General features: G+C 51.5%; 1 protein-coding gene across 1 annotated transcript; it reads right to left on the bottom strand.

The window, feature by feature from the left end:
• Positions 1–1504: 1504 nt before the first annotated feature.
• Positions 1505–7840, bottom strand: RBPJL (recombination signal binding protein for immunoglobulin kappa J region-like). The gene is made up of 10 exons (XM_009073162.1): positions 7745–7840; positions 6030–6100; positions 5663–5711; positions 4629–4803; positions 4124–4261; positions 3486–3595; positions 3250–3390; positions 2751–2906; positions 2426–2529; positions 1505–1956 (listed from the first exon to the last, which is right to left on the bottom strand). The coding sequence occupies exons 2-10, from the start codon at positions 6080–6082 to the stop codon at positions 1734–1736; spliced, it is 1149 nt and encodes a 382-aa protein (XP_009071410.1). The 5' UTR covers positions 6083–6100; positions 7745–7840; the 3' UTR covers positions 1505–1733.
• Between the last annotated feature and the right edge of the window lie 5459 nt (positions 7841–13299).

Consider the following 13299-nt stretch of genomic DNA (forward strand, 5'->3'; position numbering starts at 1 on the left):
TGCTCTTGGGGGAGTTATGGGGGATCCTCTGATTGGGCTGATTATAGTATTTTCTTGCATCTCACTCTCAGTTGCATTAGGATTAGAGTGGATTTGCTGGAGAGGTGAGCATAAGGAATGGTAAGTGTGGGCTGATGGGGTGGCCCAAGCAGCTGCCACACAGGGCAAGCCCCCATTGTCCCCACACCTGTAGAAGATACTCAAGCATTTGCCAGGAATGGGAGCAGTATGGTCTTGCACCACTGCCCTCAACACCTAATGAGCACACTGGGACCTGCCACCTGCTTGAGGGACTTTCTTCCTTTTGAAACCCCTGTGGATCTTCACGTGGTTACCCTTCCTCTATCCTCCAGTCCTTTCCATCACCAGCCCTTGGCTGTTGGCATGCACTCTAATATTCTCCCAGAGTTTTTCCACAGCAGCTCCAGATGCACAGAGATGTGTCTGCCAACAGCTTTTTACTCTCTGTGAGTTTCCTGTTTTGGGGAAGAAGGAACCCCCACCTTCTGGTGAAATTCAGGGAGCTGCTGATCTCTGGGGCAAGGACCATGGAGACCCAAGCTGTTGCGCTCCCCTGGGAGCCAGGGCTGTGCACAAGCTGCAGAGGGAGGAGATCAAGATTCCTGGCATCACTGAGCATCTCCCTGCTGGGTGGTGCGAGGCAGTTGGTCCCCAGCAGCCCCAAATTCAGCATTTGGAGCCACAGCATGGCAGGGAATGCACACAGTGAGGCTGAGGATGGACTGCACACTGGGCAGGGCCAACATCTGAAACGTGCTGGATCTCACAAAACACAGAGGTAAGCAGGGTGATGATCCAGGGATGCCCATGTGTGCATCCTGGGGTGCTGCAGGTCATGGGATGTTGTCTTTCCCCCACTCCCCTGCCCACTGCCCCAAGGTCAATGTGGTCTGAACACTGCTGTGAGTCTGGCAGTTGGGTTGTTTCAACCCCAGCTCAGGACTGGCAGGTCCCAGCAGGTTTCCAGGTACACCATGGGCCTTTGGATGCCCCAGAGATCTAAAGGCTAAATAAAGCTGTAGGATCCACTCTGCATAATGCTTGGGTCCAGCTCCAAGAAACCTGGCTGCTTTTTATGGCATCTCTATCAGCAGTTTCCAAGCGGTTTGTGTCTAAGTGTGTAGAAGAACAGAGCCATGCCAGCTAGGGAGGAGATGGGCTTCACATTGAAGTGTTATTTTTATTTTCTTTTTCCCTTTTCCTCCTTAAAAAACCCCATTTGGGCCTCCAATAAAAAAAAACAAAACATCTGGTACTGGGTATTTGGCTGCTGGGAGGCAGCTCCTCATTACTGTAAAGCACAGCAGCGATGCAGGGATTCCTGGTATGGATCAGTAACACTTAAGGTAGTGTTCATGTGTTATCTCTGTCCTTCCTGCCCTTTGGATGTGTGGACCAAGGACATTGAGGGAGCTGTGGTGCTCTGTGGCAGCATGGAGGTAAATCATGCAGGTTAGTAAAAATGCAATCGAATCTGTAAAGAGTCCTTCAAGCCTGATTTATTGATGCTCTCATGTGAGGTCTTAGCAGGGCGAGATTCTGCTGTGACAAAGACAAGCCAGCAAATCACAGGAACGTGGTAGGCATTCAATGAATGGGGGGGACCCTTTGGCAGGGCCACCCTGAACCCTTAATGTGCCACCCTGACAGGGCTCAGGGCTGCTCCCCTACCCTGGGCCAGCAGCGAGGCCAAGCTCTGCCCACCCAGCTTGCTAGCTCTGCATGAAGAGGTGGAAGTTGGTCCTGGTGAACTCTTGATGGATGCTGTCAAGTAATCTGTCTGAGTCCTGGGGGATATCTGAGAGGACCTGCTGCCCTGGGATGAAGCTCTGTTCTGGGGTGTAGGTGAATGTGAACGAGCTGGAGTAGATAAGACCATCATCCCTGATCAACAGGAGTGGAACCGTGATGGGATATCGCAGCCACCTCCAGTCACTGCCAAAGGCAGAGATGTCAGGGACAACACACACGAGGGATTTGGGGCTCCTGGGAACAGTGCAGGAGAAGAAAATGTGCATTAACTGAGGAGGGTCCCATGCAGGAGCAGATGGCAGCAATTCCCTGTACATCTCCAGCCTGGAGCTCAGCATGAAGCCTCTGGCCAGTTTCCTCTCTCCTCCCCAGTCTTTCAATCCTGTCTGCCAGGGTTGCTTGGTCATTTGAAGCCCCCTGAGGTCCTTGTCATCCCCCACCCATGGCTATCTCCAGACTGCAGCCAGGGCGGAGGGGTGGCACCAGACTTGTCCCTGCCTCTCCTTGCAATGCTTGTACCTGGTCCTGCAGAACAGGCAGTGCAAGTGCTCCATTGCCAAGGTTGGCAGCCACATACCTCCCAGAGCTGCCCAGTGCAGCCCAAATCTGGCTGCCATTCCCTGCCTGCTCCCCGGTCCCCTCATCCATATACCTGTACATTGTCTCTGCTTCCACATCTCCGAACCAAACCTTGAGATGTGCGTGGAAATACTCCCCCTGCACCTCCAGCATGGCCACGTCCCCACCGCCCGTGATCTGTGATGGGCAGAGTGTGTGACAGTGTGTTATGTGATGGAATGTGCCAGACTCCTCCTGCAGGATGCTCTGCCTGTGTGTCCTGTTTGCTCCTTGGCAGCCCAGACCTGGGCATTCCCACAGCATCCCAAAACCAGGAGATGCTAAGCTCAGGAGCAGGAACCATGACAGAGGCAGGTGACAGGGAGACTGGGGTGGCCTGTGGCTGGTGCTGTGCCTACCTGCAGAGCAGCAATGAGTGGCACAGGGCTGACAGGTTCACGGACACAGGTCAGGCTCTCACTGAAGGTGTACTCCACTGTCTCGGTGCTGATGATGGTCCAGCATGAGCCGTCATTCAGCAGCTCCCGGTTGGCTTCCTTCGGGCAGGGAGATGCCTGTGGAGAGAGTCACAGCTCCAAGCACACTGCAGTGGGGATGGCAGGAGATCAGGCCTGGGACACCTGGCTTCTGTCCTCAGTGTGTTGGTTCCAGCAAACAACTCCTTCACTCACTGGGAAACTGGGATCATGATGCCTTTGCAAAAACCTCAGTGATGATGTCCCCACCAAGGCAGGCAGATGGCTTTGCAGTGATTCTGACCTTAATTTGGATGCAAATCCCCATTTGCTGGAAGACCCCTCACAGTGACATGTTCCTCAGCCAGCAGCAACACAGAGGAGCTTGGAGAGAGGATGGGGAGCACCCTGGGGGTCCTCACCCCCTCCTGCACTGCCATACCTGGAACTGGATCACTTTGTCCGTGGAGAGACACAGGTACATGCGGTCACTGCCTTGGAACTGGAAGGCACATTTGTGGAGCTGTGAGATGGGCTCATCCACATCCAGCATGGCATACTGCTTCATCACCTTCCGGATGATCTGTGGGCAGCATCACCCCAGGGTTGGTACCCATTGCTCAGAGCCACGGGGCAGCCAGGTCCGTGTGCCTGACACCCACAGGGATGGAGGCTTACCAGGGGTGGCAGGGTGACACCGGTGGCCGTGCAGACCAGCTGGACCACGGAGCCGTAGCGGATATATCCTTCCCGCAGGGGGAACTCGCTCCGGGTGCAGTGCTCATCGGCTGGCCAGGAAGGAGAGAGGCAGAGTCACCACCCCAAGCAGCCAGGGAGCAGGCTAACCTGGACTGCCTTGCTATGCACAGGTTTGGCTGTGCTCCCAGTGCTTCCTTAGTGCTGTCTCTGCTCTGCAGGTGCTCACTGCTTGGAGAGACCACTGCTGCCTGCGAGCCCAGCACAGGAGAGTGGGACTGGGATGTGGTACCTTGCAGGGTCATTGCTGGAGGCAGAGTGGGCAGTGATGCTGCTGGGCTCTGGCCTCTTCCAGGCAAGTTACTTGCTCAGACTTACGAACCTCCAGATGAGTACAGCTCTTGCTGCCCTGGTCACAGCCCCTGTGCCCTTGGGGGCATGATGCCAACCCTCAAAGCCAGTGAGAAATGTCCAAAGACATCAGGAACACTGGGCAGAGATGAGACTGAGACAGATTCCCATATCCCCGGGCTACTTCCCAGCCTTTTTGACCCCAAGAACTGGTTTTGCAGGAGGGCAGAGCCAGGGCTGAAGGCAAGCAGCCCTGCGAGTGTCCTTACCCAGGTGGAGGGTGAAGGCTGCCCACTGCCTGGCACTGGCGATGAAGGCTCCTCCCTCCACTGACAGGTACCGAGTGCTGACAGTCTGGGAGCGCAGGCGGTTGAAGAGGGACACTTTGGAGCCCGAGGAGATGCAGACTGTGGGGAGAGGTGGCTGGGTTAGTGTTTGCCAGGTCTGAATTATGGCTCTGTCAATCTGAGGGAGGACAAGTCCTGGTTCCTGGTGTACCCAGCCTGGCAGCAGCCAGCACCCTCCCCATCGCCCTTCTCTGTGTGCGAGTGCAGGTGAAGCCCACGTTGTGAGGAGCACATTGGCATCAGACTGTGATGGGTGAATCATTTGGAAATGAGACATCAGTATGCCCAGATACATCCTCTTTTGGGAGTTCCCATGAGCTTTGACTCCAGCCTGGAGTACTCTGGAGCCAAGCTGTGTGCACTTGGAGAGCATCCCACCCTGGGCTGGCACCCACTTTCCTCCCTGCAGAGCCATCCCTGTACGCACGGTCTGTGTTCTTCAGCGACTGCTTCTTCTGTGAGGGCTTGGAGATGACCTTGATGAGTTTGCTGTGGAAGGTGCCAATCTCCTGCCCATTGCTGAAGAAGAGCTTCAGGACGAGACGGAAATGCTTGCGCTTGTCTGTGTCCGAGATGTACAGCGCCTTGGCACAGCTGAACCCCTGCCAAGGGCAGAGAGGGGCTGCTGGCAGCTCCAGCCCAGCCCCACCAGCCTTCCTCACCACCCCACAAGGACATAATAGCCCCCTTTCAACGAGCCCTGGGTTCATTTAAAGGGGGAAACAACCAGAGATGTTATTACAGGTGCAATGAAGAGCTGGGGATCAGTGAAGGCTTTATTTACACTGGTGGCAGAGAATTCCTTATGGAAATGAATGTTCACGTGTGATTTATCCCACATAACATGAGAAACCGCCCTGGGTTTATGGTTTCCCCCATCCTGGCTGAGATACTGTGCCTTAGCAGCAAGGCAAGCACTGCAGACAAAGGCTCTTTCTGTGAGGTTCCTGGCCTGGCTCAGACCCTGCACTCTTCGGGGGACCCAGATAATGCTTTTTCTCCTATTTTTCCCCTGCAACCAAAAGATGTCAGAGCTCTGCTGGAGCTTTTGAACTTTGGGATCAGTTGGAGGTTTTTGGTTTTTTTCTGTTTGTCTTAGAATGAAGGACCAGTCTTTCATTTCATTTCATGACAAGCAGCAGTGCTGCTCATCAGGAGAAGGTACCAGGGTTGAAGGAGCTGTGCAAATTTTGGCAGCTCACGTGCCACAGGGCTGTCGACCTGAAAATGTGGTGCCAGAGAAATATGGGGATCTTGGCAAGGCAGGGGAGCCTGCCTGGCTGCCTGGACTGCTGCCTGTGCCACAACAGGGAACAGGAAGCAATAGCTTGGAAGGAAGGATCACGACATCCCAAGGAAGGGGATGATGTGACATCCCAGGGTGTGGGGAGATGCTGGTGACAGCCCAGCCCCTGCATGAGTGGGGTCCCCACATCCCAGTGAGTAGTAAGTGAGCTTTACCTTTGCATCTGGTTGCTCCTCAAAGCTGAGCTTCTGAGTCTCCATCAGGCTGCTGCCCATGCTGTCCAGCCCCATGTACCCACACACCCGAAATCCAGCCTCTCCCAGGTCCCTGGCTGGAAGAGACAAGGAGAAGCACCTTCCAGCCCCAGCATGAGCTTGGCTCCACCTGGCACAGAGCATGGCCCAGGCTCCAGCCCTCTCTGGGTATGGATTGCAGATGCCTCAGCCTCAATGGGAAACAAGGAGTTTGAGGGGTAAAGATCACATGAACTGTGTCACTCTCCCCTTTGCAGAGACAGAGGGCAGCTCTCTGTGGCACAGCAAGGCAGAGAGGAGAGTTCCAGGGCTGCTGCCCAGCACTTACCTTTTATCTGCTCCTGCTTTAGCTTCCATCCTGGCCCACTCAGGTAAACACATGGGGGAGGGCAGAAAAACCTGCAGAGACAAGAGAGCATTTTCTCACTGCCCTTCAGCATCCCAGAAAGGTGCTCGGGGGTGTTGCGATGGCTGTGCTGAGAGTGGAAACCTTTGCTGGGACTTACCAGCACCAGGACCAACCCTGTGCCTCTAGAGGTATATGCTGAGCTTGGGACTCCCATCTGGGGGTGAGGGCAGGGGTGGTTGGAGGTTTTGGGCTCTGCTGAAGCAGCTGTCTCAGCCTCTGCCCTGCACCCACTGCCGCCACCACCAGGCTCTAGTCCAGGACAGCTGCTACATCTGGTGGTGCCACTAGTGGCTGGGGGGGCCAGGATGGCCCTAGGGTGGGAGGACAGGGACCTTCGCACCCCCACCTCCACCCCCTCAAAGTCAAGGAGTGATCAGACCCTGTCTCTGCCTGCCTGCCACGTGGGATTTTTGGCAGGTCAGGAACAGAGTTTGCATTCACGTTTCAGAGCCCAACACAAATAAATCTATAGCCAGGGGTTTAGAAACCTATTTTCCTGTGTTTTGTTTGGATTTCCACTGTCTTTGCACTTGTGTGAATGGTGTGAATTCATCCTCTATTGATGCTGGGTAAAGCACTAGCAGAGAAAACACCAGTGCAGGGGGTTAGATATTTCAGAGCCCTAAAGTCCTGGGTATGGGTTTATTTAAACAAGTCATCCACAGCACAGGCCCCTAGTTCTGCTGTGTAGGAAAACAGCACCAGCACCTTTAAACTTTATCCTGGGAGCTCTGTGTCTGTTCTCTCTCTTTCTTTACAGACCTGGCATCTGATTTTCACACTCATCCCTTGCATGGGATCTAAAGCAGAGGAAAGAGGCTGTCCCAAAGGCTCAGTGATGAGAGAGCTCCCTCCTGGCTGGAAGACTCAATCCCAAAATAACATCTTTACCTGGGGACCAGCAGCCCCTGGCAGAAGACTAGATGTGGTGAAGACTTTGTAGTCACAGCCAACCCAGCCTAGAGCTGTCTCCTGGGGTCGCTGGGGTCTGGGTGGTTATGCCCTAGAGGCTGAGCTCGTCCCCTCATAGCTATTCCACACTCGGTAATAACGGAGGAGTATTTATATCACAAGGATTAATGGAGGATTAATTACATTGCAGTGCCGCAGTCTGATGTCACTGCCCAGGAGTAGCAATTTTGGAGATTCAAGCCAGAACCTCAAGGTGTTTTTGCAGTGTGGGAAGGATTTTCAAAAATAGCAGCTTTCTGGAGACCATAGGCATTGATGGCAACGTCCCAGTCCCTGCTGTGCCCATGCAGACATTAGACAAGACTTCCAGAGCACTTAAAACATTAACCTTCCTCTTCGTAAATTCACTCTTGAGGGGTAAGATTTGAATAATACCTTTCCTTCTTTTACTTCATCTTTCTTTCCCACTTCATGGAAGGAAGGTAACAAGGAATGTCTAACTGGGATGGATGCAGATAGGGGTTAATATCTCGCTTGTGTTATTCAGTTCATGAAGACTAAATGATGGTTTTGGATGTAAGGAGGTCATGAGTGGATGGAGAAAGGATATGTCAAATCATTTGCTTCACCAGCTCAGATCAGAGATATCTGGCAAGGCTGGAATGGAGTTTTAGGCAGCTAGGTTGGAAGTGGCCATTGGAGAAGCTGGAGCAATCTCCTACCTTTTTTCGTTGCCGTACGACTTCTGTGCAACTTTGGCATGCAATATCAGCACTGTCTGGTCTGCTGGCAGCTGCAGGTACCTCCGCACTCCATCCCGAAGCAGATTGGCTTGGTATGGGTTGGATCTACAAGAGAGCAGTCCCCCAGCACTGTGACACCTGAGCCAGCTCCTCGCCCTGCCCTGCAGCCTATGCCAAGCAGGGAGACTGGAGCTCCCTCAGTGTCCATCCTGATGGGGTGGGGAAGGTGGAACTACTTTCCCATTGGAAAGCACTGGAGTTCAGGTGCTCTAAGACTGGGGCTGGCATTGAAAAATATAAAGTTTGGATAATGGAATAACTGCTTCATCAGCCTGCGATCAAACACACACAGGGCACTACGCTAATAGCTCTGAAAAATGTATTTCTAAGACTTCCAGCCCTGTGCAATGGTGGCACTGCTCTAATTGATTATTAATTTGTTTTTCCACCTGATGTGCTTGTTGCTGTATGGCTTTTTGGTGAGCTGGGAAACGATGCTGCTGAGCTGTGAGTGCAGCCAGGCAGCTGTCACGTGAGGAGGAGATGCGTGTTGCCTTCTGCAAGGGCTGTTGGGTGAAAGCAGCAGCATTTTTCTCCAAGACCTAAGTAGTAGGTGTTTTTTGCTGATTGTTTCTGCTCTATTAACTAGAAGGAGTTCTCATACACCTGGCATTTAACTCCGCTAATTTAGTAGGTTGGGTGCTAACCGGCTGGAGAGAGGGTGAGGCCAAGCACAGGGTGCCCTGCTCTGCCATCTGGGACATGTGTGCAAGCATGAGCGGGGAGAGCTATGGGGTGTCAGCTCAGGAGACCTTCTGTGGCACTGACTTGCCTTCAGAGGAGGTGAGACCACCCATCTGAACAACACCAGCTCCTGCCCCACTGAAAGCCCCTAGATCCCCTGAGTCTGCAATAAGAGCAATCCCTGAGTGAGCCATGGTCACCCAGGGAGAAAACTGCAAGAGGTATGCAGAGGAGCATTCCCATTAAACACAGTCTGTCTTCCTATTAAATGGCCTAGAAATGGAGAATAGTTGAGGGCACAAATGATCAGATGTGTGAAGAGAGGTAAGTCTGGTCCTGACATCACTCCAGGGCAGGCTGTGGTGAGCTCTTCTGCACTCAGAAGGCCAGAGCAGGCTCCCAGGGAGACAAGCAGCAAGAAGTCATTCCAAGCAGCCTTTTAGAAGAGTTCACCTGTCAATTCTCTTCTTCTCAGTGCAACACACGTTTTTGAAAAGGCTGTGCCCCCTACAGCTTTTATCACCCATGTTGCAATTCACTTTAAGCATACATCCCTTCAGTTCCAGCTTTCCCACCTCTGGATGGAGCTGATGCTCTCCTGTTGTAATGTGGAAGACAAACACATCTCCTATACAAGCAAATATTTACCCAGTGCCTTCTCTGGGTAGTCCCATGAGGACCTGACACTTTGCACTCCACAGATGTGCCCAGCATTGCTGTGTGTGGTTGCTAAATGGGCAATATAATTTCCTGCCCTCCTCACTTCTTCATTCTAGACGTGTTAGTTGGATCACCAGCAAACATAAATTAGCAGCTCTGCCAAAATCAGACTTACTTCCAGTGCCAGTGTCACCCACAGCATTAGCTGCTGCTCTGTGCCTGGAAAATGAATGATTTATGGCCATTCCTGGCTGCAGAGCACATGCTGCCACCAAGCTCTGCTCTTGTTGCAACCCCAGTGCTGCTGCCAGCACAGGGCTCTGGGCTCAGCCCAGGCTCACCCCGTGGCACTCATGGCAAGGCAGGAGGAGCTCCTTTGCCAAGGAGCTCTATTCCCTCCAGCCCTCCATCGTGGTGCTGGGAGACTTCTGCTAAAGCACACCAAAGCTGAACTTTATCAACCAGTATCCCACCAGTGCCCACTCCAGGGGGGGTTACTTAGTCTTGCAGAAAAGCTTCACTCCAGCCTCGCTATCCAATGAATAGTTTATATTTTTGCATAGCCAAAGAGATCCCATAAGAAAGTTATTCAGTCTTTTTCCGTAATGGCAATCTGCAGCTGTCTCACTCCTCTGCTGCCAAGCAATGGTGTGATTTCAGCTTTGATCTGCCTTTGCTATTTTTCTCTTCATCTAAAAGCACCATGTGGGAATCTCTGCAAAAGTTTTGGTTGGTTTGGGGGTTTGTTTGCTTGTTGTTGTTTTGTTTGCTTGTTTGTTTTTACCGAACTACTGATTGTGATCAAGACAAACTTGGAAACGGATCAGGAAATGGACCTGACCCTGGATACTCTTTCACACTAATCCAACAGAGTGTTAAATGAGCACTGAACCTTGCTGGCTCTGCTCAGTAGAATTTCACCCTCAGTTTGTCAGAGACAACGGGCACAGAGCAGAGGAGAACTAGGCTGGGTGTGTGAATTTTTTCCGGGTGAATCTCATCATTCAGTATTCCGTGTAAAATTAGGAGTATAGCTTTGGGTCTTTGTGTCTCAGCTGCAGAGACATGTGCTCCATCCCTGTTAGTGCCACCCACAAGCACCAATGTGCTCACCAGTGCCCATCCATATAGCTTGTGGTGTCCCCATGGGACTCCTGCCATTAACCCATCCACAGGGTATGGAACAGCCTGGTACTGAGGCCAGGCAGCAGCAGGGAGTGTTCAGGAGCAAATTGCCAAAATCTGTGGATTAAGACGTGTGCTGACAGCATGGCCAGCAGCAAAGCCTGCTCTGCAGAGCCTCCTGCAGCACTGGCTCGGGGCAGGGCCAGGCTTGTGCAGGTATCACTGCTCCCTGCCATCCGTACGTAATTCCAGAGGCACGTGGGTTACTGCCCGGAGCTTATGAAAGAGCTTTCTGGAACAATTACCCACATGCTATTTACTGCTTAAAGTGGGACCGTGCATGCCAAAGGCAGGTAAATAGGCTGTAGTTCTTCAGATTTGTCTAGCTGGAGGACAACTACCTAGAAACTTGGTTTTCTTTTCTTTGTTTTCTGCAGTCATTGCCTTCCAAATTTTGGGGCTAAATTGTTTCAGTGACACACTTGTGAACAGTGCTTGCCATTCTGCTCACAGAGGCGACCACCCAGCATCCATCATCTGGTTTAAATTTACCTTCAGAGAGTCAAAGGGCTATTGCTAAAGCAGCTCAATATACCCACTTGGCTCCTTCTGGCACCTACAGCCTCCTCGGGGTTACAGGGAATTATTCACTCCTTCTGACATTTATTATATTAAATTATTAAAATGCTTTGGTTGTAGTGCAGTGTTAGTTCAGTGTCATGTTAGCAGTGCTGCACGGGCCAGGCTCTTAGCACTCTTGCTAAAAGCCTCCTTTTCAGAGCCTGAGGTCTTGGCTGGGGCTCGGCTGCTCTCCACACAGTTGGGCATTATATAGAAGAAGGTGAGGAGCGAGGGGGGAGCCACCACCTTTCTCTTACACCGATTTTTGTAAGCTTTTCCCCCTCCCTGCTCAGCCTGGCATTGCTTACCAAGGTTTTTCCTTTGCTTTAGGTCAGGATGTGCCCCAGGAGAGGGTGTGAGCACATTTGCAGTGCATCTCTAGGGTGGCTCTGCCCTGGTAACCGGAGGTGGGAAGGACCCAGGAGACCTGGGGGGACTTGCACACCCTGTCCGTGCTGCTGTGCCCCATGCGAAATGAAGCAAAGAAGGAGGAGTGCCCTGTGTGCTTTCCACAGGAGGCACACAGCTGGACCACCTTGTAAAGGGCTGTTTCATGTGGGCACACAGGGAACCCAGGCAGGCGCCGAGAGGCTTGGGCAGGGTTGGACCCTGCAGTCACATTGCTGATTTTAGGAGAGCTGGTGTTTAACACCACAAACGAAAATTAGCCCTCGCCTTCCCAGCAGCAAGTGTGGGGGCATCACTCTGTGCTTTGTCCTGCCTCCAGCTATATGAGACATATCCTGGTCCTCACATCACCTTCTGTGTGTGCACCCTTGGGCAACCACAGGAGCAGAAAAAGCATTTTACGAGCACTGGGAGAAGCAAACCACTCTCTGCCTTCCAGTTCACTGAGCTTCACCAGCTCAGTTTGCAGAGGAAGGGATCTGATTTTTTTTTTTGTCCCCTGGGAATGAAAGTACCCAACTCAGGAGACCAAAATACAATCCCAGCAGCTATTGTTTAGAAAATGGGTCTTCCAATCAGCTCTTTATACAAGAACTTTAACCCACAGTAACAATGTCCTCAAGTGCAGGTAGCACTGAATTGAAGTGCAGAGATCTAATTTGTGGCTTTTCCCCCCAAAAGGAGCTGCTGTTTGCCTTGCTCAGGACATGGCTACCCTGCAGCTTACTGGGGACTTGCTGCCACAGAGGGCAATTGTTCTTCCCTCAGCTTGGGGAAACCAAATGTCCTAATAAAAAATATCCATTTTAGAGGTCTGGGTTATATTTTGTACAGAGCAGGGGAGAAAACGCCTGCAGTGCTCTTGGGTATGGAGTCAATGCAATGTTTATGCAAAAGGAAAAGCCATTAGAAATCACAGAAATGAGAAGCCTGCAGTTTCTGGCTTCCCTCATTTTTCAATACCTCCTTTAATCCAGACCAACCCAACCCACAGCCCTTGTATATGCACGGGTATTTATAAATCCTATATTTTCCTCACTGCACACACAAGTGAAATTCAGCCTTTTCTGGGCCTGGGGGATTTATCGACCACACCAAGGGCAAACACCAGCCGAGAGCAGAAAGCATGAAAGCCCTGCAGCAGTGAGCTCTGTGGGGAGTGGGGACCAGCTGGGGTGGTCACCCCAGGAGTGCCAACACCCCAAAACACCCAGGTTTGCCAATGCAATATTGGCTCTTTGCTAGAAAATTCAGATAGCAGCAGTGATTTACTGTAGTCTCCTTTCTCAGCTCTTCATGGAGCCATTCATGTCAATGCAAAGAGGAAGGGACGTGCTGTTAAAGCCCTAGAACACAGTCCTATAAAGCACTAAAGGTGGTTCCTACCACCACTAGATTGATCTAAGTGCTGGGAAGAGGTGAAGGTCTGCAAAGGTCTATTCCAGGCTTATTATAAGCCCCTGATGATGATCTCCATTGTACATCACTTGACCTTCTTGATGGAAGCTCAACCTGAGGCTCTGCAGCCCTCTGAACTCTGGTCTACAGCTCCCTGGTCCAAACCCACTGCCCCACACTGCAGCCACTACCTGAAGAGGTTCTTAAACTTCCAAGACACTGTACATCAAATGGATATTAAGCTTGGAACTCTCCTTTTCCCAGGATCTTTTGAATTTATGGAGCTCCCGGATGCACTCCCACAGCAGGGGGAAAACAAAGAAAAAAGTGGGTAAGAAAAAGAAAGAAAAAAAAGAGGGGAAAAAAGTAAAAATAAACCAAACTTTTTAAAAAAGAAAAATCATACAAAGGGGGGAAGGAAGAAAATAAAAATAAAAGGAAAGTAAAGAAAAAGGACAAAGAAAATAAAAAAAGGGAAAAGGGGATAAAATGTAAAAACCAAAAAGAACAACCAAAAGGAAAATCGAAGACTAAAAGGTCTTTAGGCATCAGAGGGCATCGGGTCCCTGCCGGCCGGG

The sequence above is a fragment of the Acanthisitta chloris genome, unplaced genomic scaffold (genome assembly GCF_000695815.1).
Source record: "Acanthisitta chloris isolate BGI_N310 unplaced genomic scaffold, ASM69581v1 scaffold20134, whole genome shotgun sequence".
Lineage (NCBI taxonomy): Eukaryota > Metazoa > Chordata > Aves > Passeriformes > Acanthisittidae > Acanthisitta > Acanthisitta chloris.